The sequence below is a fragment of the Psittacula echo genome (genome assembly GCF_963264785.1).
Source record: "Psittacula echo genome assembly, chromosome: 2".
Taxonomy (NCBI): domain Eukaryota; kingdom Metazoa; phylum Chordata; class Aves; order Psittaciformes; family Psittacidae; genus Psittacula; species Psittacula echo.
In genome coordinates, this window is record NC_137737.1 from 137,462,162 (window position 1) to 137,488,131 (window position 25,970).

General features: G+C 39.8%; 1 protein-coding gene across 1 annotated transcript in view; it reads left to right on the forward strand.

The window, feature by feature from the left end:
* The window catches only part of CPQ (carboxypeptidase Q), a gene marked incomplete at its 3' end in the record, with an annotated part of 144,034 nt that overhangs the window by 25,911 nt on the left and 92,153 nt on the right, over positions 1-25,970 (forward strand). The window contains exon 3 of the mRNA XM_080610526.1: positions 9,840-10,047. Within this exon, the coding sequence (XP_080466652.1) occupies positions 9,840-10,047 (208 nt within the window). The remainder of the gene's footprint in view (positions 1-9,839; positions 10,048-25,970) is intronic.

Here is a 25,970-nt window from a genome sequence, read left to right on the forward strand (position 1 = left end):
TATGTACAGACTGTGAAAGTCATGATCATTATTGTACATTCCAGCAAAAGCCTCCAGCCTGCTACCTTTTTTCCAACATTTTCCTCACCAACATGGATCAACTAATGAAAATGAAAGAAAATTGTATTGTTTTAGCCTCTTCCAGCAGACACTCTCCTAGGTGCTCTTTATTAGATATTAAAGAAATCTATAAAATGTGAGTTTGAGAATAATCTTTTCTCTCCCCTTCAGAAGATGATGAAGGAATTGGTATATGTCCAGGATTGAATATTAGATTATATCTAATATTAATGATATTAAATTGGATATAAGGAAGAAATTCTTTACTGTTAGGGTGGTGAGGCACTGGAATGTGTTGCCCAGGGAGGTTATGAATGCTCCATCCTTGGTGGTGTTCAAGGCCAGGTTGGATGAGGCCTTGGGTGGCTTGGTGTAGTGTGAGGTGTCCCTGCCCATGGCAGGGGGGGTTGGAACTAGATGATCTTAAGGTCCTTTCCTACCCTAACTATTCTATGATTCTATGAATAGGAAGAGCACAAACCTTTAAACAGTAAGCAAAATAACATGAATATGCAGTGTGTATTGAAGAGCACAAAGAAAGAATGTGGTATGTATTAAAGAGCAAAACACTTGATCTCTAAAAAAACCCCAAAACAACAGTGAGAAAATATTGCCATTTGACAGTGATTTCTATTTTCCTTTTGAGGAAGGAAAATTGCTTGAATTCTCAAGACTTAACTGTTTTCTTGGGAAACCCCTGCAGCAGCTACCCCCTACAGCAGCTGCTGTGTACTGTGTGTTCTTCCTGCATGCTCCCAAAGAAACCAGCAGCATGGGAAGATACCCAGAACTGATTCAGTGATTCTGCGAACCCTGGCTTGCACTTGAAAGATACTTTGTTTCAGCCTGACATTCTTCCTTTCCTAGACCCAACAGTAATTGCCAGGAAAGGAGCTTTTCGGAGGAAATATATACCTATTGGGATATTTTGTATTTCATCTGATGTAGATTATGAAGCTTTGGGGGTAATCTGCCACACAGCAGGTGGGGAATGAATGCTCACTCCTGGCATGACATTTTGTTGTGCTGCTCAATATTCAGCCCTAGTTCACAGGAGTTACAATATTATAATAAGCTTTAAAAATATATTCTGTTGCCAAAAGGCGCTTTTCTGTTTGCAGTGGATTTCAAGTTTGAGACTAAAAAATTCAGGGTGTATCTGTGACTTTGGAGCAACAGGTAAGACTTAGCTGAGTTTTAAAAGTAAAACCATACCATTTTATTGGAGAATGAGTTTATCAAATCAGTGTAATATGCTATTAGATAAAGTATTCTTATCACTTAAGCTTTTACATTGTATTTTCCATTGTGTGAGTGTTGTATAATATGTGAACTAGATAGGCAAATATAACAATCAGGTGATGTTAAAATAGTTCCTTTCACGTGGCAAATATCTCATTTGAGGGAAAAATAAGTTGTACGCTCACCGTATTGTTTTTACTAACATATTTTTTATTCTCTTGACTGAAATTATCTTTTTTTACTTGAACAGCAAAAGTGTTGGATTGTGTATTAGAACATCAAAAAGGAGTTTAATATGCTATAGAAATTAGATCTGTGGGAGTAAAAAAGGGATTTAGGCAGTAAAGATGTTTCAGAGTTTCAGTTGTCTTCAGAAAGTGTAGGGGCTCACCCTGGCAAGTGTCTTGCAGTGGCCTTTTGTTTGCTCACTGCTGACCAAACTCACTCACTGAGACTGAGTCCAGTCAGGACCTGTACTATTTCTTCGAATATCCAGTCAGTTTTCAAAGCCTTTCACCCTCCACCCACTTCTATTGAAGTTAATGGAAGATTTGCCACTGTTTTTCAGTGTAAACTCAGTTATACTCACAAACAGCAGAAAAGATTGCTAGATTTCTCAATTTCCTCTCTCCTGTTCCACTCCTGGGATTTACATCCATGCTATCTATGGTGATAATACCTAAGTAATTTTACTGACTAGTTTTTTTGCTTTTAAAAGCTTTCCACTTTTATCCATCTACATAGTTGTCTTTGGAGCTAAGATACCCTTCTCCTGCTGTCTTCAGAGATTTGTTTCTCCACTGTCATTCTTATTCTACCTTGTGGTTTCATTATTTCTTTTTCCTAGACTATGTTCGTATTCCTGTTGATCCTTAAGTCTTACTTTTCACACTTTAAAAATGTCTCTACATAAGGCTTTGTTTTCATTTCCCCAATCTATTTAGGGAAAAGTTATTTCTAAATATGTTTGAGTTTGATAGGTTTACATTTCATTTCTTAAATGGAAACAGTGTCCAAGGTGTGCACAGCTCTGAATGGTATGTGGCATGGAGAAGGAAGGGAAGAAGAAAAGCTCCATACATACCCTCTTCTGTGAATTTGAATTTTTCCCCTGCTTCCTTTCAGACTTGATCTCCTTATTTACCTCTAAGTTGCTGATAAAAAGGAAGACACTTTACGGTGGATAAGACCAGTATCCTTACCCTTTTCCTTCAGCTCACTGAAAGTATTGGCTGCATGTTACCCTTTATCATGACCATCTTTTGAAAGGAGACTTACTCCTTGTACTGTCTCATAATATATTGTGTTCAATGCCAGAGGAGACTCAAGTTTTAATGTGATTTAATGTGTATGGGAGAGCTTGACCTTCCTCACTACTTAATATCTGCAACAAAACAGAGGCTTGGAAGCACTGATATGATGATTGATCTTAGCAGTAAAGCTCTGATGCCTCTTCACCCCTGTTTGTGTGGGATAATTTAAATGTAAGAACTCATTATGAATAAGTACAACCATCGCTACATGAAGGAAGTATGAAGGCCAGATCAGTGGTTTAGACAGCTAGCTGTTACCTAGTTTGCTTATGTATTGCTATCCCTGTGGTGCCTCTTTGTCTGATTTTCTGCTTTCAAAACAGAGAAAATTATTTTTCTTAGTGGTGTTTTTTTGTTTGGTTGGTTTTTTTTTTTTTTTTTTAAATTTATTTATTTATTTATTTATTTATTTATATCCTTCCTATAGATACAAAATATAACATCTGTTTCCACTGAGGCTGATTTTTAATTTGCCCTAGTGTGATCGCTAGTCTCTGGTGATGAGGGGGTCACTGAAGATATAAATATGGCTCCTGCTCAAAGCTGAGGAGCCAGGAGTTCAAGAAAAAATAAAAAGAAGCCCCATGAAGCCAGAAGCCTGCAGCTGCTAACAATTAGGATTGTCACTGGGGTTCCCTCCAAGAGCCCTCTGCTAGCATGCCTATGGTAGTGTGCAGCCGGCAGCTGTGTTCTCACAAGGTGGGGATGTAAACACAGGAGGGGGAGCTTGCTTGTTCATATTGAGCAGGAGAAGGCCAAACAGGTGTATGACTTCAATAGTTCCCTCAAGGTATTGTCAGCTGCTGGAGAGTCATCCTCAGGTCTTTAAGATGCAGAAGGTTTCTTTTTCAGCTGAAGAGCAGCTGATGCGAGCCTCTGCTTCTTACAGGCGTTTGGAAAGGATTGTGCAGACTTTTCTACTTTCCCAGCAGTTGGATAGTCCCGGGGTGGAATTCATTGGACTTGCTTCATTTGATCATTTTACCATTCACAGTTGTGTTCTGCTTCTTGTTTGAAAAATTATATCTAATCTATGCTATTTTTTAAAAACTTCTGTGTTTATCACAGAATTCCCTTGGTGCATGTGGTACTGAAAATTATAGCAAAATACATATACCTGTTAGTTGTGTTCTGTAACCTAGCATGTATGTAATTACGTCAAAGCTATTATGCTTGTTGGTAAAGCCTTATTTTAATGAGTGCCTAGTGCTGATTAGATGCAGTATTCTAAATGTTAATTTAAATGGAGTCCATGTGGTAGCAGAGTCATGCTGTACTATTTTTTCAAAGGGGGTTTTCATTGGTGAGGCCAATAGTTTCTGGAGTCTCTTACACTTCATTACATCTGTGCAGATGCTACATCTATTAAAGGTTTGGTACAAAGTAATCTGGAAGAGACTGTATGACTAGACTCCAAATATGCTATCCTTGGTAACAGACTGCTATATTATTTAATTCCATATTTATACCACATTGTATTTTTGCTCCTTAGTTTCTTGAAATTTTCTGTGCATATTCAAATTTTGTTTCAAACTTAGCAGTCTTGATATTATTTCAACCTACTGTAAACCAGCAAATCAAATCCTACAAAGCCAAAAAGAAGCAAACAAACCAAGAGAATCTTGGGATAAATGATGACAGAAACACAAAATTAGGCTGAATTTATTTCTTTCATATTTTGCCAAGTGGCTGTAAATGGGGAATAGTCTTGATTTTATTTTTAAAGACCTAATTCTTCTGAAAAGATTAGCAGTACTTTTGACATTTTGACTAATTCTGTTACAGTTTGGCCTCTCTATCCAGATAATGGTGAGAATCTTGAAAGAATGTAAACAGTCTGAGTGAGCACAAGGACAAGTTTTGTTTTATAAGGACTTGATGGTGCTGGAAAAAGGGATTTAGTTTAATGGAGTTCAGCCCTTCCTGTATTGCTTTTGATGAAGTGGAGGATACAGGAGTGAGGCACTTATGAGTAGCTATTCTCTGTAGCTAAATGTGAGATCAAGATGTACAGTTTTCTTTCTGTTTTGCTACAGAATGTTCCATCATTCCTTCAAAGTGTAAAGCTTTGTATATGAGGAGGTTTTCTGTGATATGTAGAATATACAAGTGAAAAAACAAAACCGAAGTATGAGGGGGATGTGAGCCTGTTACTGAGAGTTAAAGCTGTGATCTTGTTATGGGTATAGCTAGAGATTAATTTAGTCATGGTTCCATTCTGGAATTTATTTTAAGCTTTAAGTCAATGATAACAAACTAGCTGACCTGATATGAATGTTTAGATTACATGTGGCTGGTAAAGCGGCTATGGTATGGGTCCTGTAGAAAACAGGCAGCTCTGTATGTAATTAGTCTCACAATGTGTTTGTATGAGTGAGTAAACTAAAGATACTTAGACAACATTCATTTTGTATTTCCCAACCCTAGATTGCTTTATGAGATAGATGTGAAGAATCGTGCATTGGGGTGTGTATATTTAGCCACACATTGTGGCTGAAGTAGGTCTTTGTAAGCTTTCATATAATAAAATTTTGTTTTGTTTTGCTTTCTTGTAGTCATGTTAGAGTTTTTGTAATGTCACGCTTACTTCTGCCTTTAGGATATTGCTGTCTTTGCCCGAGGCTTCAACCTGAGATATGTTTTCCATCAGAGCATCCAGTTTAGCTTGAAGCACTGGTTCTTATGCAGTGCATTTGCCGTTGGGCATTTGGGCTTATCTTAGAGATAAGGTAGGTAGTAGTCCAGGAGCAAAGTAATGAAGCATGCAAGCTCAGCTACCACAGTAACAAGAGCTAGAACTGCCCTGACACCAGCAGCACATATTTTCATCCATATTTGGTTATGTTACTCAGAAGACAAACTAACTAGCTGCCTCTTGACTTTTTTACCCTTCCTTTACACTTTTCTGTAAGATGGAAGCCACATCTGTCATTTGATGTGCACTTCTAAACCAGGAAACTTTCCAAGATGTGAAATCCACAGGTTCATCAAAACCAAAACCCAACCATTTTGTTTATCTGAGTCTTGTCAGCTTTTGAACAGGAATATCAAGCCCAAATGATGATCAGGTTTTATTAGTATTAGTAAGTTCATAAAGGATTAATCTAGCGAGATGGATTCAAATTTTTAAGCAGTTTAACTAGGGAGATGAGGTGATCCAGTAGGTATAAATCAGAAGAACCGCTCATCCTCTCCTCTATTGAACATCAAACTATGGCATTGGAGTATGGGTGTGTTAGATACTGAATGGGCTAATTACCCTGAAAGTTTTTCAAAATTAATTCAGGCTTTGCTGCATGACAACATTTCTCAGAGTGAGTGTGGGCTTCAAGCAGCAGAAGCTGACATCATTCCTGGGTGTCAGGAAACACCAGAGGTGCACCTTGCTTGCCTCTAGGTACCAATGTTGCAAAGAAAAATGTTGATTCTGAGTCAGGGTTGCTTTATGATCTCCTTAGCTGGTTTTGCGTGATGCTTTTCTTTCTTTTCCTTTTTTTTAAGGGGCAGGGAATGGCAAATGCAGGTCAGATTTAATTTTTTCTTCTTTTTTTTTTTTAAATAAAGAATAGCCACAAATCCATGTTTGTTCAGACTCAGTGAAAATAAAAATCTTCCTTACCCACCAATACCAAAATTCCGAAATTTCTTCTTCTGAACTACATCCTCTCCACCCTGTTTTGAGTCAAACTCAGGACTGCTTCTCTCCATTTTCATCTGCTGCACACAGAACCTGCTAGTAATTTCTTTTCTGTTTTGTTCCATTAATTCCTGCTCAGGTCTTGTCATATGGTCAGCAGCCCTTCTGGGTTTTGGTTATCTCTGCGTAAAAGTGGCTCAATTACTTAGATGATTTTTTTTTTTCCATGTAGTCTTTGACACTTTATTAAGCGATTTACTATGTAGATATACTTAACATATGGTGTGTTTTGCATGCATGTAAACTTTAATCGGGTATATCCTAGGATGTTTAGTGTCTGCCACAAGTATTTTCTATGTGACTTCATCTTGCAGCATTAAGAATGCACAGTACTGTGATATTGCCTTGAGCATTTGCACTGGTAATGCTTAGAGTCCATTTCCCTTTTTGTAGCAATTATTTTTTTTACAGTCATCCGTTCCCTTCAGGTCCTGATATCAGCTGAACAGCTGTTGGCTCTGCCTGCCTGTGCCAAAATGTGTTAATTTGGATTGTTGGGTTTATCTTTATAATCTTGTCAAAATAGTAGTTTGAGCATAAAAATGGCACAACTACCAGGTGACTTCAAGGTTTATTTTTCAGGCTAGCTGGGTTAAATATTGTACCTGCAAGCGTTCATTCATTTGAGGTATGTAAGAATGCGTGCATCTCAGTGGGCTGTCAGAAGCTTTATTCACAGTTGTGGTGAAGCCTTGGGATTGAGCATCTGAAACAAATGTAATTGCTACTTATACTATAGAAACAAATACAGGTTTAGGGGGTTCTTTTGTTGAGCATCTGGGAAATAACCAGGAGAGTAAAATCAATGATACAACTTGACTTACTGCAGTTCAGCATACACGGCATGTTAGTACTATGACATTATCTTGCCAGAAGACACAGGTGAATGGATTCATTTCAAATGATTAGAAACTTCTGTTGAATGTAGGATTTTTTTTCTAACATTAATACATGAAATTGGCATATCTCTCTTTTTCTTTATTTCCCCCCCCCCCCCCCCCCAGTGTGTTGTATATTCTGTGGGTTTTTGGAATGTCTCCTGGCTAACATGCTGGCTATACCCACAAACATTTAAAGAAATATTAAACATATGCAGCAAATTGTCACAGTTTTAAAGTGCGGGTGAGAGGGACCTTTTTTTTCTTCTTTCTTTATTACAAGGACAAAGGGAATTAAAAAAAACACTTGACTTACTTATCTACATGAGTTTATCGTGCTCAGAGGATTATGTGGCACAAGAGATTCTGAGTACCAGGGTAACTGTTATTTACAAAGGTAGCTATGGGTCACCCAACCTGCAAAGCTGATGAGGAGAAGGGGCACCACCCTTCCTATGACATTCAGCTGTAAACTGGAAGCAATAATGTCCTGAACTGTTGCCACCTAATAAACGGATCTGTCTACGCTCTGAAGCAGCTCCCCTAAGACCTCTGTCTTATTTCTCTGTATTTTCTTTACAGATATATGTTTTTACACATCTACTCTGTTGGTTATGTTATTGATTACAAGATGATACTATTGTTGATAAGGATTTATTCTTCTAAATAAATAGAACTGAATAATCTCTCACATTTTACCTAATCTGTATCCTTACAAAGTGGACTTCTCCCTTCCTCCTTACCACGTCTCCAGGCATTAAGCATGTTTTTTTTTCCCAGTTTTGAAGACTTAAAAGGGTGTTTGAACCAGATGATGTCCAGAGTTCCTTGGCAACCTCAGCTGTTCTGCAATTCTGTTATCAATATATGGATAAATAGCATTAAAATTTCTAACAGCTGATGTGAAGAATGTCTGTAATCTGGTTTGAAAGCTTCAACTGTAGCTCTTCTTCATAGGGTAACATGTAGGTAAAGATATGATTTAGCTTTAGAGATTTCCTTTGGAAATGTAATTCATGGCATTTCACTGATGAAGTCAGAATTTTGTAACAGACAAATAGAGAAATAGCATATTCATAAGAATATTGAAGAAGCCTCTAGGTGGCTGAATATCTTATGTGTTTTGAAAACAACACTGGAGTAGTGACTGAAATGTGAGAATTACAAAGTAGACCTGAAATGAAAGGTTGCAGATGTATTATTTCAGCTTACAGATTTATTGCAGAGGATGGCTAATACTGGGGAGCTGCTTGGTTAGAGTTTTGTCCTAGTATTTCAATGCACAGTTCTAAGCTTATTTTAGGATTTAGGACAAGTAATTATATACCAGTCAATTTCCGATCATTATTGCAGTATCAGAATTGTTCTCAAGTGTCCATTGAGTCTGTCCTTGTGAAACAAAGAGTGGTTTTATTCTCATTTTTTCCCCCTGTTTCTGAAACAGAGTATTCTTATTCCCATTTTACAAGTGGGAAATGAAGGCAAGGAATGATTTCATATTGGGAGTATTTGCAAATTTGGGCATACATCTAGAACCTGATGTCTCTTTTCCCATGTTTTTTCCCACTGTATCTGGCTTTATATACAACTTCACTTTAAAAGCATTGACTTCAGCTGCAGCTGTAATGCTCAGTGCTCCTGCAAGTCAAATCCAAAGATCATAACAGAGGACCAGAAAATGAAGAATATTAAATAATGGCCAAATGTGAAATAACACTGAAGGAACCTATTAGCAATCCTGTGATGTCAGATGCGGAATCACTCACTCCAGTTAGCTATGCGTGCAAAGTTGGTAGAAGGAGCCTCTGGAAGGGAAATAAGTTTTAAATAAGGAAAATAAGCTTTGAATAGTCATGAAAATATCTGTAGCTTCTTAGGGGAAAGAAGTAATCACTCCATATTGCACATGAATGTCAGAGGAACTTTGTGATTATTTTTATTTTACTTTTTTTCCCCTTTTTTAGATTTCCACAAGGCATAGCTATTCCTAAATGGAAGATACTGAAGCCTTACACCTGGTGGTGTATATTTTTCTTCTTCTTTGCGTGATTTGTGTAAAGTTAATTGGGAGTTTGGGATGTTGTTTTTGTTTGTTTGTTTGTTTAGTTCTCTTATGTCTACAGGTAGTGGTGAAATCTCAAGTGTATTGAGACGAAATAAATGCTTTTTATTTTTATAGTCTTATTGTCTTATTTTTCCTGAAGTCTCTCATATTAGTGCTCTTCAAAATAAACCTCTAGTCTGATGTCGAAATAATTGAAGTAGTGACTTTTAATTTCAATACTTGTCACAGGGAAAAAAATGCACTTCTTACAAACGGTTGACTTTTCATTGCTTTTCTTCCTGATAAAGCAGTGAAGTAAGTGTGGTATCAAAGTATTTAGTACTGTTATGTCAAAGCATGACAATGAGCAAAATAGAGCTGACACATAATAGCTTTCTAGACAGAGAATGGGGTACAGTCAGATATTCTGGTTAGTATAAGAACACTTGATGTATTTTATTGGAAGTTTATTTATATAAATATATCCTTTTTTGAGAGTCTGCTGGGGATGGTGCTGAAAGTTTTCTTTTTAATAATTCTATGATAATGATAAGAAATCACAGAGATAAGTTGTTGTCACTGTCCTTTGATTTTTATTCTCACAGCCCGCATGCTGGGTGGCAGAATTACCAGCCTGGTGTGCCCCGGATTCCCACTGCCTGCATCTCTGTGGAAGATGCTGAAATGATGTCACGAATGTCTCTTCGGGGCATTAAGATCATTGTGCACCTGAAGATGGGGGCTAAGACCTATCCAGATGCTCCTTCCTTTAACACTGTGGCAGAGATAGTTGGAAGCAAGTACCCAGAGCAGGTGAGTGAGAATATATCAAAAGAAACTTATTTTGCTCTTTAAAAATATGAAAAAAAACCCCTCAAAGAATAGCCTGTCCTAAGAAATCCCCCAAACTGGTAACTTCTATTCACCTACTCTTCTACATCTCAGACATCTTCAGCTCTTCAGTCTTTTTCAGGTAGCAGGTTTGAAACCACCAGGCTCAGTTCTAACATACCAAGATATATCTTAGAAAACTGTAAGAATTACTGTGATCTAAGAACAGGAAATTCAACTAAACTGTACACAATTCAACCTCCTCCTTTTTGTTTCACTGGCTTAAAGTTCATCTTAAGTAGTACCATCTGCATAGTCGTACAAACAATCATGTATGTAAGCAGCAGTGAAATCCTAGCACTGTAATGGATACAGTTACTGCTTTAATTAACAAGTAGTAAGTTAAGGTTGCCATAATGATTTGTGTTTGGGGTTGCCTATTGTTTTGTTAATAATCTTCAAGTGGTTTTTTGACCAGGCAAATAAGCAAGGTCCTGCGGTCCAGAAACAAAATTGTTTGTCTGAGTTTTTCCTCTAATGTAAAAGTGAATGCAGGATGTCAGTTTAACTTTTCTGAAGATGGTTTTTCTTGTGCGAGTCATTGCTGTGTTTAGCAGTTGTATGTGTGTAAGTTTGCAGGAATAAACCATCTCTGATCTGCTGTAAAAAGTATCTGCAAATTCTGTTTGAACACTAGGTAAGCCTAAATTGTTGGTTTCCATTCTAAGACTTTTCTTCTTGCTTTCTCTTTTCTCACAACTTCTTAGCCAAAAATCATACAAACTAAATTCATGGTGCTGAAGGATTTGTGCCTGGTATGAGGCCTTCTGTGTCAGCTTACAACATGGAATGATTTTTCTGGCAGTATGGTTTATTGTGAAACTGCTGATGCCACTTTAGTTACAGCAGCACTGGAAACTGTTGCTAGAGTACATCTACTGAGCCACAATTATTTCATAAACACTGTGGTTTTCTAACTTTAATGGAAAATAAGAGTGACTATCTCTGTCCTTTAAACCAGGCATAGCTCTTAACTACCATCTCAGAAAAGATGATAAATCTTTTCTGTAGCTCTGGCTTGTGATATCTGGACAACCTTAGTGTTCACATGCATATACGGTTTCAGAAGCATTATCACTGGCCAGAGGAAAAGTAAATAACCTTATGGTTGCTGGTTTATGTACTATCAGCCATGAGTCTAGCATCATGAAACACATATTTACCAAGTTGAAGATGATGCCCAAACTTCTAAATTAAGGTACAGTTAATTTAATTTTATGTCATCTGAATTTTTATCCATGCTTCTAACCAGGTAATAGGCTACCTTTCCTGAATTATGTTTGGTGTATTTCAGAATATGATATTTCAGTTCAGGTTATGGAGTGTCCAAATGCAGCCTTCAGAGATGCCTTAAGGTGCTTGCCTGCGCTTGATTTTCTCTTTACTGGCCTGCTCTGTTTCTTTAAGTAATGAAATGGGTTGGGATCTCTTTGCTTCTTCAGAGAAACTCAGTTTTTTGAAACACTGGGTAAAGACTTATTTACAAGCCCCCTGCTGATGTTAATGGGAGTGGTAGTGGACACACTTTGAAAATGTAACCAAGAAACAGAAAAATAAAATAAGTGAATGTTTAGGTTTTTTAGCACTCAGTTCCTCTCAGAGCCTCAATAGGTTCTTCATCACACTCATTCCACTGTGTTACTCTGGTAAAAATGGGAACCATCTAGCTACTTAGGCAATAAAATACATTGCAGACCCAAACTCTTACAATGCCTTTTATGCCGAAGTGTTTCAAAATGCAGTACAAATTCAGGGGAATAGAAAGGTGCCATTTCCACAGGCCAAAATTCCAGTTTAAGTTTTGAATTGGAAACAAAAGCAAATCTGGATCTCTGAACTCTGGGTGAGAAATCAGCAGCGGGTGGTATCGCTCTTTGAAAGGTCGAAAGCAAACCAGCTTGAAATTAGGCTGAAGCCTGGGAAATGTAACTGGTCACAGGTATTGCAGCAAATTATACCTTAAAAAAATGGAACTTAATTGAAAATGAGGGTCACTGTAGGATACTGAGGAAGTCTGGTGAGAAGTGATACAGTTTTAGATGTAACTGCATTTTCTGCATGTTTGTGTTCATCTGTATGTTGACCAGACTTTAATATACTGCTTGGTTGATAAATAGTTCATTAATTCCTCCTGTAAGATTTTAGCATGTTTATTAAAAATTATCACCAAGAACTGAAGTAATATTTGTTTGAAATTTTTTTCTATTGTAATAAATGTTGAATATTATCATTAAAATCCTTTAAAGAAGAAAACAAGTTCTTTAACAAGTTTTTTCTTACCTGTTTGTGTTTGTTGGTTTGTTGGGTTTTTTTTTTTTGCTTTATTTGACCACTCTTGTAGCATGTCCAGTTCAGTTCCTCCTTTTTAAGTAATTTTTCCAAGAGTTTTGTTTGGATTCTTGCACATAGCAATGGAAAGAAAAAAATAAAACCAAACCAACCTAAAGAAATGTTAAGGAAAACAGAAAAAAAAAGTAGTTTGCATACTTCTGAGATATTTTCCTAAATATTTGCTGTATTGTAGACTTAGTGCTCTTAAACTCTTGTAATGTTTGCTTTGTTTTGCTCTTGCAAGAAATGTTTGATGTCATAAAAATTTATACTCAGTATTGTCAAACTTTCAAACTTTTGTTTAGGCACCTATGCTTAACTTCAAGGCATTTACATTTCTGAATAACTTTAAGCAGTAGAAGAAATGTCATTACTGCTTTGTGAAGCATCAAGCCCGCAGGGATGTCAGGGATGTATCCATCTAGCAATGATGTGACATGGGTGCAGATGTGCTGTTGCTGTTTGAGGCAACCCTGTACTCAAGGCACGCAGGTGCTTTTGAAAAGTTAATCCACTGATACTTCAGGTTTCTGTTCTTCTTTATCCTTCTCTTTGGCCAGGCAGTATCAGTAAGCCAGTCCTTTAGCATCAATAGCTTCAACTAAGAAAAATGCACTTTGAAACCTACTCTTGAGTTGCAACTTTGCACTCCCAAGTATTCAGATGGTGTAGAAAGCATCTGAACTAAAAAAGGAAATGGATTTTGTCATGCTGTCAGTAAAGTTCAGTCTCACCAATGTCTCTGTTATGTTTATCTTTGTATTATTCCTTCTAAGTTAGGGAAGGGCTGCTCTCTCCAGACAGAACTCTTGCTAATGTCAGAGCGGGCATGACTTCGTGTTCTAAGCAGAGACATCCACCATTCTGTCAGTCCCAAGGTCCTCACTTAGTGCCTGCTGAGGCCTGAATACCTCTAGGTATCCAAATGAGGAGAGCCTGTGACTATAAGATAATGAGTTCATGACCAAGCTTTTCTTCATATAAATGCGTAGAAAGCAGTGGGACCAAACATGCTACGACTTGATACCCTGGCAGCCTCTCTGAGCCTGGGATCCCATTCTCATGGTGCTTATGACAGCAGTGAGAGTAGAAAACCTGTGGGTTGTGGGACTTAACATATTTAAGCCTGTATGATTGCTGACAGTTGGGCCTACGGGTGATTCCAGCATTTCCCTGGGCAGCCTGTTCCAATACCTGATCACCCTCTTGGTGAAGACATTTTTCCTAATATCCAGTATAAACCTCCCCTGGGGCAGCTTGAAACCATTTCCTCTTGTCCTAGCACTTGTTACTTAGAATCATAGAATCATGGAATAGTTAGGGTTGGAAAGGACCTTAAATTCATCTAGTTCCAACCCTCCTGCCGCGGACAAGGACACCTCACACTAAACCATGCCACCCAAGGCTTCATCCAACCTGGCCTTGAACACCGCCAAGGATGGAGAATTCACAACTTCCCTGGGCAACCCATTCCAGTGCCTCACCACCCTCTCAGTAAAGAATTTCTTCCTTAGATCCTATCTAAACTTCCCCTGTTTAAGTTTGAACCCATTACCCCTTGTCCTATCACTACAGTCCCTAATGAATAGTCCCTCCTCAGCATCCTTGTAGGCCCCCTTCAGATACTGGAAGGCTGCTATGAAGTCTCCATGCAGCCTTCTCTTCTCCAGGCTGAACAGCCCCAACTTTCTCAGCCTGTCTCCATATGGGAGGTGCTCCACTCCCCTGATCATCCTTGTGGCACTGCTTGGGAAAAGAGACCAGCCATCTCCTCATTCCACCCTCCTTTCATGTAGTTGTAAGAGAGTGATAAGGTCCTCCATGAGCCTTCTCCAGGCTAAACAACCCCAGTTCCCTCAAAAAGGGAACTGTTTCTCCTAAGGCTTGTGTTCCTGGCCCTTCACCAGATTCATTGCCCTTCTCTGGACCCGCTCCAGCAGGTCCACTGTGCTGGTGAGATGTTTTATTTAAACTATATAAGTTGACACTGGAGACTGACTGACGGAGAAATTTACAAGTTAACTAATGTGGTTTTCATTTGAAATTCGGCAGAGCTGGCAGTAAGACATGTTTGTCTTCTCATTTTAATACAGATGTAACATGGTTGGTCTTAAAGTACAGAAGCAACCGTTCCCATCTCTGGGGAAATGCTGTAAATAGCAGCTGTTTGTTGTTAGTCCAGCTTCAATGCACCTTATGTGCCAAACACGGAACCACAGAATACCTGAATAACTGAAAAGGTATCAAAGTGGATAAAGATACAACTCTCCTATATCCTGACTTTCAGCATCTTTCTGTACCTTGTATTTCTTGGTGTGCAGTGTTGTTTCACTTATCTTACAGCTACTAAATGATGGGGAAACTGTTTCTTAAGTGCCCTACAAAGCCCACAAATTTAATGGTTGCTCATTATTATGTGATCTAGCATAAATACTGTAGAATGGAAACAGAGGAGTCCTAAGTGGCTTTTTTGGAATCTTGAAGAGCTGTTCCAGGGTTTCACAGCTGATTTGCTTCCTGTTTTTATGGAGTGCCATATCTACAAAATGTAGTATTTGAAAAGTGACTCTATTTTGAACACCACAGGCATAAAAGACTTTGAAGAATACACTGTAGCTCTGAGCCAAATTTAGACAGCACTTTGAAAGTAGCATTCCTAGGGGTGACCTGAGAAACAGAGATGCCAAGATAATAAACTGTGAAGTTCTTCACCATCCATGATTGATGTAACAGAACCTGTTCTACAAAGGAAATAGCAGCTTATTTACTTTTTCATTCTTCTTCCTTTCCCTATTTCAAAAATCAGCCCTTTCTTGGAATTTGTGATACTGGGCAAGGCTTCAGGGAACAAGAGCACACGAAAATTGTCCAGGCTTCTGAGTCTGTGAGGCTCTCATGCACATAAGGGAAGAAATAATTTGTAGACCAAAAAAAAAAACAAAACCCCAACCCCATGGAAAAAAAGAAAGGGAAAAAAAAGAAGGACTTCTCTGAAGATGTGTAATACTCAGTACAATGTTGTTTTATGGCCTGGCACCAGTTCTACATATGTTAACAAAATGTCTATCCATTAGCCCTTTGATGTGGCTTCCAGATATCCCTCTGCTCAAACTAAATCATGCATACAATAGAGCTTTGAGTAGAAATGTTTTAAGAGCCTGATGCCATCACGTTGTGGCTCCATTATCGCATTTTCTCCATGTGGATTGTTTTGCTATTCATTCCAAGAAGTTGAAGGGTTTATAAGTGCATTCTCTGAGCCCCTCTCCTGTGACTGTAAGCTGATCTTAGAGTTTAAGAGATGATTATGGAGATTGGGTTTTGAGAGTGCAAGCCCATTAGTTCATGATAGGGAAAGAAGAAGAAGGAGAAATTACGAAGAAGGAACATTGGCACTGTTAGGAAATGTATTTTCTTTCAAGTTTTTGTATCAATATTTGCTGAAAGAAATGGTACCCTCTGTGTGCGTGTTTGTTTTATTAGTAATGGGACTTTGTCCTATTAATTGAGGGTGGGTTTTTTATGGTGTGCCTTGTGGGAGTAGAAATATTGCCATCATTTGTTCTTAAACAGAGGTCATGATGAAAACAGTCAAATTAATACTAAGCTGATATAGAGGAAAATTTTTCCTTGTAACTTGACCATTTTAAAAACTTTTTTTTAACTGCCAGAAGGCCTAACAAATTTTAAGACTGAAGTACATGCTAAATTTTATGGTGTAAAGCTTGGCAAATATGAAACTTGAACTGCCAATTTAAAACACAAGAGCTGACTGAAAGCATTTAATTCTGCTAGGGAGAACTTGGCAATAGTTTGCCTTCTGAATCTGAATGACAGATGCACCCTGAATTAGGCATGTTTTTTTGGAAACCTCAGTATCTGGATGTGCACAAATACATCTTAAAGGTCATTTATACATAGGTGGTTGATGTCAGAAAGGGGCAGCAGTTAAAAAGCATTGCACTACTAAGAAGGTGTGTCTGAAATGTTGGTGGAACTAGTTAATGTGTGTACATGGAAGAAAGATTCAAACCAAATTAGATCTTTTAAAAAATTATTTTCCTGATACGTTTTTTCTGGAAGGCATCAGTCAGGTTCACCAGTGTAATGTGACCTTGCTAATGTTCAGATATTTCCAGAATGACTAGACCGTATCTATAAATGGGCATCTGAGAGTGAAGGAGAGGGCCAGGCTCTGCTGATCTTGGAGGCACCTGAAGTTGCTTTGTATCTCAGCTTGGTGATGCCAGAGCAGAACCAAAGTGTGCTTCACTGAGTGCAGACAAGCCAACAGCTCTTTGAAAGGGTCCTTCTCTTGCCAGCTGAGACATAGTAGCTGTCACTGCATATGAGCTATTGCAGTATGAAGGAAAAATGTATTAGCTTTGATTGTGCCATTGATGTCTGGTCAGAGGGAGGAGGACCTTCTTAGAGTGCTAACTCAACTCACTGTATGTGACTGTAACCAGTGATATCCTAGGTTATTGTAGCACCAGGGTGACAGTGACAAGGGATGAGGACATCTAGGTGGCCTTTCTCACTACAACCATGTGAAGTTTGGAGGAATTCAGTGCTGCTGTCCCCCTGCTATACATGTTCTATTTGGATTCTCTTGATGCAAGCTCAGTGTGCTTTCTGCCTTCCCCCTAAGCTGGGACACAGGTATTATCATATACATGACTAGCTGCATGCCTATTCCAACCCCTTTTGTTTTCTGAATCCAGACGGGGATCTGCTGAGAGCTACTTGCTAGACCTTTACTCTGTGCATTACTCTTGAGAGCATTTGCTTGAGTTTTAAATCCTCCATAAACTGCAACCAACTAAATTGTGAGACTAGAAATTAAAAAGTAACATCTAGAGTGCTTGTTCTGTTGGGCAGCAAATTTATCTGGGCACATGGTTTTGTAGTGCTTTTGATGATGTGAGTGTAAGCAGACACTGTAATACTTTTTCTTCCCACCCATTCTTTTGTCTCTACTCCCATACGGCACTTTAAAGAATTACTGTGGGATTTTATTTCAGTAATAATTTACAAATACACACAGGGTTTACAGAACGGTTGTGAAAGCTTTTTTTTCTCCAGATTGAAAAAGTTATCTCCTAAAATTACATTGCTCCCTTCTTACATTCTGATCCACAAGATTATGTAAAGGGTAGTCCTAAGCTTGGCAGATATGATACTTGCCTGAGGCATGAAGAAACTGCTATATTGAGGAGGAGGAAAGAAATGATATCGTACTTCTCATTGTAACTAAGTAGATGCCAGAAATGCTAGTGCCAAGCATCAGGGATTAGCTTAAAAACAACTGTTCACTACAGAAGTAGTCAAATAGCACAGTAGTATGTTTGTATTTGTTGGGTGCGTACTTTATGCTTGACCTTGTACAACAGAAGGAGGATGACCAAGATAGTTCTTGTCCTAGTGATGAGTACAGTGCTAGAAAAATTACATGTTTTCCATGCAAGTCTAATGGAGAACTGCATGTCTAAGAGTGGGTGGGTTGGATGTAGAGGGCTGTTTGACACAGATTCAAAGGTTCCCACACAAAGGACTAATATGGAGGAAGATCTGACAATGAGATTTTAAGTGGTGGGTGGAACTAACTTTGGTAACGGAGTGAAAATGCTGAAAGCAGTGAAATGGGCAGGTTGGGGCTGAGGTGAAAAGGGGAAAGAACTTGGTCTGCCCAATCACGCTGAGATCCTGAGAGTAGAGGTGTTATTCTAAGAAATGTGTGGTTGCAGCAACTGAGAGAGATAGTTACTCAAGGATGTAGCAGAGCATCTAGTAGAGTTCATATTTTTGGTGGGCAGAGACACATTATTCTTGAGAAACACTGAACCAGCTGTAAAACTGTGGGTCAACTTGTTAGGGTTTCACACATTGTATTGTTGCTTTGTGAGAACAAGGAGTGGGGAGAGATGGTGAAAACGATAAGCTGACCACAGTTGGCATAGTCTTTAAGAACTAGTCTCAAGAGCTTGTTTTTTTTTCATAATTCAAGATGTTGATATAATTTGTTGTTTGGGGTTTTTTAATACCATTGTATGTATTTTTTTTATAGAGTTTCATCAGCGTAAGAGTCCCCTAGGCTTCTGAGGCCTTAAAAGCCTTGCACATTGCCACTATAACTTTATTGTAAAAGTAGTCACAATAATGCAAAAGTATTTATTATGGTTTGGCAAAGCAAAATACACTGTACTGCAAATTATACAAGTACAATTTTCCAAAATGATTGTTAATAAAATGTTAAAGATCTTGTGAGGCTTGCAGGCATAAATCTTAATTAAATCAAAGAATGGGATTTGTTCATAGAGTTTCTCCAGTATTTATCAGTACTTACCTGAACAATATATTATGATGCAATATGTGAGTTATCTAGAATTTCATTGTGCACAAATGCAATTCTAATTCATTGTAACAGGTAAATGTAAATTTTGGACAAATTCCTGGTTTGCATGTTGACTCTTTTCAACAGTACTTGTCAGAAAAGTAAACTGGTTTATGTGTTTAGGACTGAGATCCCATTTCTTCTTTATTGAAGTTGCGAAGAAAAAAAAAAGGACGTATTTCAGGGTGTTAACAGAAAATGTGTTTTATTCTACAGGTTCCTTAGGTTTGCTGCTTTATGCATACTGAAATGTATGCACAGCCTGCATTTGCTTTTCACACTAGTTTTTATGCTGTCATTTATTCCATAGACCATTTTATAAATTTGAACAAAAATCAACTAAAATGCATCTTCTGGTATTACATAGTCTGTTGACATCTGATTTTTATCACAGTGTTTGAATTTACAGCTATCATTGTGAAATATTAGTCTCAAGAACAATGTACAATGGTATAAATTCCTCAGGAAAAAAATACATCCCATTTCTTCTAGTCATGCATACATTATCATATGCAAGGTGAATGGAATAATAGAATGATGTAAGATGAAATAGTCTGTAAATCATACTGCTTTAGAAATTCTACCAAATCAGTGTGATTTTTCCTAGAGTGCATATAAGCAAATAGGAATAGGATTTTCCTTGTATTTTAAATATTTTACCTCATCAGAGAAGGATATTAATGCTGTATCAGTACTTCTGTATCACTTAAAATTCTGGGCTTTACTTTTTATTATATGCCTAGTCTAATGATCATTGTGTTTAGTTTCTGCATTCATTGATGTCAACTGGACGAAGACTTTTCTCATCCTCTCCATGTCCCAAGTTTAATGTGTTGCTTCTGGGAGAAGGTATTTCTTGAAATAATATTCCTCCACTGTAATGGAATTTGTTGGTGTAAGCTATATATATATATATATATATATATATGTATGTATATGTGTATATGATAGTTTTAGGACACCACCTTCAATGGCGTACTGCTCTGCAGAGTAGTGCATATTCTACCATTCGAAATGGGAAATGTCTGTCATCCAGCTTCTTGCCAGCAGAATGATTACTGAGCTATAAAACGTGATGTTGTCTATTCTCTTCTTTCCCCCTTCAAATAATCAGGAAGCGGACCTGACGTCACATTATTCTTTGTGAAGAAAAGAGAAAACAAAATCTTGAACTGTTGACAAGTATGTTCCTCTCTGTCGTATCTTACAGGCAGATACTACAGGCTCGTGGTTTGTTCTGCTTGTACAATTTTGTTTCTTGGCATTGTAAACCTTAAATCTTGGATTTCCAAGTTCTCCACTTCTGCTTGAAGTCCACTGACCTCAATTTATATGCTAAAGTGCTTCAGGGATCTGTTCACTTAGATGGAATTAATGTTCAGATGATACTTTATTTGACTGTCTCTTAACATGTTCTGCAAGTTGTTCTGCAAGTCTTTCTGGAAGACTGCAGCTGTGCATATAAATAGGTTCTAGTTAAAAAGCCTATTTATAGCAAGCCTAAGTCTGACAATTTTTTCTCATTCATTACAGTTTCTAACCTTCAAATAAGCTTGACAAAATAATTGGATTGCACCCTTACCCACTAAGTATGGTGCATTTATTTTTTCATTGATTAATTTGGTAGTTTAATTTAAAATCGCCTAGACAAATTTAAATGCTGAGCTTCATGAAAGAGATACAGTTAAGTATAAAGAAATATAAATAAGATGGTTTTGGTAAGTTGGTTAAATTTCCACAAAATTGGTAATAATAATATTACAGATTATATGAAAATATATAAGCTTTATATTTTTTAAGCTGTGGACTTTGCTACACACACAATTTCCTGCTAGAGCCCTTGCTTCCCCAGCAAAATACCCAGCAAGTCATAGAATGATAGAATCATAGAATAGTTAGGGTTGGAAAGGACCTTAAGATCATCTAGTTCCAACCCCCCTGCCATGGACAGGGACACCTCACGCTAAACCATGCCATCCAAGGCCTCATCCAACCTGGCCTTGAACACCGCCAAGGATAGAGCATTCACAGCCTCCCTGGGCAACCCATTCCAGTGCCTCACCACCCTCTCAGTAAAGAATTTCTTCCTTATATCCAATCTTAACTTCCCCTGTTTAAGTTTGAACCCGTTACCCCTTGTCTGTCACTACAGTCCCTGATGAATAGTCCCTCCCCAGCATCCTTGTAGGCCCCCTTCAGATACTGGAAGGCTGCTATGAAGTCTCCATGCAGCCTTCTCTTCTCCAGGTTGAACAGCCCCAACTTTCTCAGCCTGTTTTCATACGGGAGGTGCTCCACTCCCCTGATCATCCTCGTGGCCCTCCTCTGGACTTGTTCCAACATTTCCACGTCCTTTTTATGTTGAGGACACCAGAACTGCACACAATACTCCAAGTGAGGTCTCCCAAGAGCAGAGTAGAGTGGCAGGATCACCTCCTTTGACCTACTGGTCACGCTTCTCTTGATGCAGCCCAGGACACGGTTGGCTTTCTGGGCTGCGAGCGCACACTGAAGCTGGCTCATGTTCATTTTCACACCGACCAACACCTCCAAGTCCTTCTCTGCAGGGCTGCTCTGAATCTCTTCTCTGCCCAACCTGTAGCTGTGCCTGGGATTGCTCCGACCCAGGTGTAGGACCTTGCACTTGGCATGGTTAAACTTCATCAGGTTGGCATCAGCCCACCTCACAAGCGTGTCAAGGTCCCTCTGGATGGCATCCCTTCCCTCCGGCGTATCAACCGAACCACACAGCTTGGTGTCATTGGCAAACTTGCTGAGGGCGCACTCAATCCCACTGTCCATGTCACCGACAAAGATGTTGAACAAGACCGGTCCCAACACCGATCCCTGAGGGACACCACGCGTTACTGGTCTCCAGCCGGACATCGAGCCATTGACCACAACTCTGCGTGCGGCTATCCAGCCAGTTCTTTATCCACCAAGTGGTCCACCCATCAAATTGATGTCTCCAATTTAGAGACAAGGATGTTGTGTGGGACAGTGTCGAATGCTTTGCACAAGTCCAGGTAGATATCACATCAAGTGCTCTGCCCCTGTCCATCAGTTCCGTAGCCCCATCATAGAAGGCCACCAAAATGGTCAGGCAGGATTTCCCCTTAGTGAAGCCATGCTGGCTGTCACCAACCACCTCCTTGTTTTTCATGTGCCTTAGCATGCCTTCCAGGAGAATCTGTTCCAAGATTTTGCCAGGCACAGAGGTGAGACTGACTGGTCTGTAATTCCCCAGGTCATCCATTTTCCCCTTCTTGAAAATGGGGGTTATATTTCCCTTTTTCCAGTCGTTGGGAACTTCACCTGACTGCTGTGATTTTTCAAATATGATGGACAGTGGCTTAGCATCTTCATTCACCAGCTCCTTCAGGACCTGTGGATGGATGTTGTCAGGTCCCATGGACTTGTGTATGTTTAGGTTTTTAAGATGGTCTTGAACCAGATCCTCTCCTACAGTGGGCCTAGGGTCTTCATTCCCACAGTCCCTGTGTTCGCCTTCCAAGACTTGGGTGGTGCAGTCAGAGACTTTGCCAGTGAAGACTGAGGCAAAGAAATCATTAAGAATCTCAGCCTTCTCCAAATCCTGGGTAGCCAGTTCTCCCAATATCTTCTGAAGGGGGCCTACGTTGTCCCTAATCTGTCTTTTACTGGCTACGTACCTATAGAATCCCTTCCTGTTATCCTTAACATCCCTAGCCAAGTTCAGTTCTAACTGGGCCTTAGCCTTCCTCACCTGGTCCCTAGCTTCCCAGACAACATCCCTGTATTCTTCCCAGGCCACCTGTCCCTGCTTCCGCCTTCTATAAGCCTCTTTTTTCCTTTGAATTTTCCTCAGCAGCTCCTTATCCATCCAAGGAGGTCTCCTGGCCCTCCTGCTGCACTTCCTTCTAGTTGGGATGCAACACTCCTGAGCTTGGAGCAGGTAATCCTTGAGTCTTGGGCCCCCCTGCCCTCTAGGGCTCTATCCCATGGAACCTTACTAAGCAGGCTCCTGAAGAGGCCAAAGTCTGCTCTCTTGAAGTCCAGGGCAGTGAGCTTGCTGCACACTCTTCTCACTGTCCCAAGGATCTCGAATTTGACCATCTCATGGAGCATCACATTTCCAACCAGCCCTTCCCTGTTGGTGAGCACGAGGTCAAGCATGGCACCTCTCCTTGTCGGCTCCTCTGTTACTGGCAGAAGTAAGTTGTCTTCCACACAATCGAGGAACCTCCTGGATTGCTTGTGCCAGGCCGTACCTTCACTCCAACAGATGTCAGGGTGGTTGAAGTCCCCCATGAGAACAAGGGCCTGTGAGCGTGAGGCTGTTCCTATCTGCCTGTAGAGCACTTCATCCACAGATTCCTCTTGATCAGGCGGTCTGTAACAGATCCCCACAGTAATGTCCCCCATCGCTGCTCTCCCTTTAACCCTGACTCACAAACTCTCTGTCGACTGCTCACCCATCCCCAGACAGAGTTCCATACTCTCCAGCCTATCCCTAACATAAATAGCAACTCCCCCTCCCTGGCTGCCGGCCCTGTCTTTTCTAAAGAGCCTGTAACCTTCCATTCCAACACTCCAGTCATAGGAGCCATCCCACCATGTTTCTGTGATGCCTACTATATCATACCCCCGTAGATGTGCACACATCTCTAATTCCTCTTGTTTGTTCCCTATGCTATGGGCGTTTGTGTAGAGGCATCTGAGCCGAGCTCCAAATGCAGCCGGCTCATTGGCTGGAGCAGCTGGAATATCTCTGCATTGCTCCGAGCATTTATTGTAGGTGCTGGCAACTGACTGGGTGTGTTGGGATGGAACAATGCCCCTCTCCCCCAACACATCTAGTTTAAAGCAACCTTGGCCAGCCTGGCAAGCCTCCTACCAAAACCACTCTTCCCCTTCTTTGTCAGACCAGCTCCACCAGTCCCCAGTAGACCTGGCCTACTAACTTGGGTCCCGTGTTCAAGTCACCCAAACCCCTGACTATGGCACCATCCTTTTAACCACTTATTAACTTGGCCAATCCTCCTGGCTTTTTTAAGGTCCTCCCCTGTATCCTGGAGAATTGATGAAAAGACAATCTGAGCTCCAGAGCCCCTAACCACCTCTCCCAGGGCTCTGTAGTCCTTCTTTATGTTCTCCAGGCCACTGCTATCAACATCACTAGCACCCACATGGATCACTAGAAGTGGGTAATAGTCAGTGTGACTCACTAGAGCAGGCAGCCTCTCTGCAACATCCCATGCCCCAGGTAGGCAACACGCCTCCTTCGAGACCAGGTCAGGCCGACAGAGGAGTGCCTCTGTCCCTTTCAAAGTAGAGTCCCCTACCACTATGACCCACCTCTTTTTCCTGGCAGCACCAGTAGAGATCTTCTTTACCACTGCACCAGCCGGTTGTTTCTGATGCAAGTGCCCTTCTTCCTTAGCCCCCTGGAGGACAGCAAAGTGGTTCTGGGTGGGGACAACAGCTTTAGGAGGAAGCCCCTTGCTTTTAATTGTCCTCTTCCTCCTTTTTTTGTTTTTTTTTGTTGTTACTATTTCCCAGCTTCCTGGGTTGACAGCCTCCTCCTCTCCTCCATGAACTTCAGGGGATGCTTGAGGCCCCTGGAGGCATTCCTCCTTCCTCTCGGCTTCCCTGATATCTTGCAGCCTATTCACAGCATCCCGCAGCTCAGCCACCTGCTGCAGGAGGACCTCCACCAGGGAGCACTGAGTGCAGCCCTGCCCATTGGGCACCGTTCCCTCAGGAGACCAGTGCAGGCACTCTCTACGCTCTGAGCATTGCACTGCAGCCTTCTCTCTCATCGGCTCTGTCTGGGTGCCTAAGCTGGCCAGAAGTCTTTCAGAATGCTTTAGATTATTTGTTGCACTAAGTCTGCAATGGCTAATACAAATTACTCCCGTTTTCATTTATCTGTAACAGGTTTTTCTGTGAATTAAGAAGAACTCAGGGGATGTTCTCAGTCACACTTCAGTGTGACCTTCTGAATCTGGTGATGCCTGGTCCAGAATGAGGGAATGAAGAATGTGATTGCAAGTGTTGCCAGGGTCGCAAGGATATAAGTACTAAACACTAGTTTAGTAGGAGGAGAGAACAACAATTCAGAATAATTTTGGCAAATTCATAGGTACCATCAGTGTTCATCAGGGTGAAATGTGATCTGCTTTCTTTAGGAAGCAGAGATTGAATGTACGCTATGCCCCTGGCATACACAGTTGTCAGGTACTTAGGAACACAAACTGTGGCATAAAAGTAATGAGATGACATCCAGCTTTTCCTTGGAAGAGCTGCCCTGCCCTGTGAGCAAGCATGTCTTAAACAGATCCACAAGTTGAGGAGCTGAAGGGTGACTCTTCAAGAATGTGTTTGTACAAAGAAAGATGAGTGGAGGCCTTTAGACAATCTTTCATGAGTGCAAAAAGCTCAGGCTCCTGAGAGAGCATCTGATTGTTTGACATGCTGTAATTGCTGCAGTTTGTTTCAAAAGCTTCTGCATTAAAGATATGGCTTTGTTTTTCTAAGTATCTATGTAGACTTTTTAGAGCTCTTTTGGTGACCTTTCAGCATAGGATCCTGAAATATCACAAAGCATCAATGTTAGTTATTTAAGATAAACCAATAAGATATAATGGGAAAATATATAGTTTGTATGTCTGTCAAATCACTTGCTGATGAGTTCAATTTTGTTAAAGGATAAATGAATCCAAGTTTGTGTTGAAAACATAAAGAAATTTCATTTTTGTTTTCTAATAGGAAATTTTCCCTTATTGGGAAAGTCTGTGTATATTTAAAGAAACAGAAAATTCCAACCAAATCTTTTGCTGCTTAACTTAGAATCACTTAGTGCATTGAATTAGGATGATCTTTGAAAGCCACTAGGAAGTTGAAGAGCAGCTAGCATGCAGTATTTTTTGTTGTTTAAATCTAGTGATACTGAAAATGTTTAAATTGCTATAAATACAGTTTTAGTGGTTTGAAAGAATCTTTGTCTATAATTGCACTTTCATTTAAATGTGTATCTTAGGAGATAAAGGTTTCTTCTCTCAGCGTAGTGCAAAAATATATTAACATATTTTCAATAAATTCATTTGGCTTCTTTGAGTGCTTTAAATCTCTGTTGAAT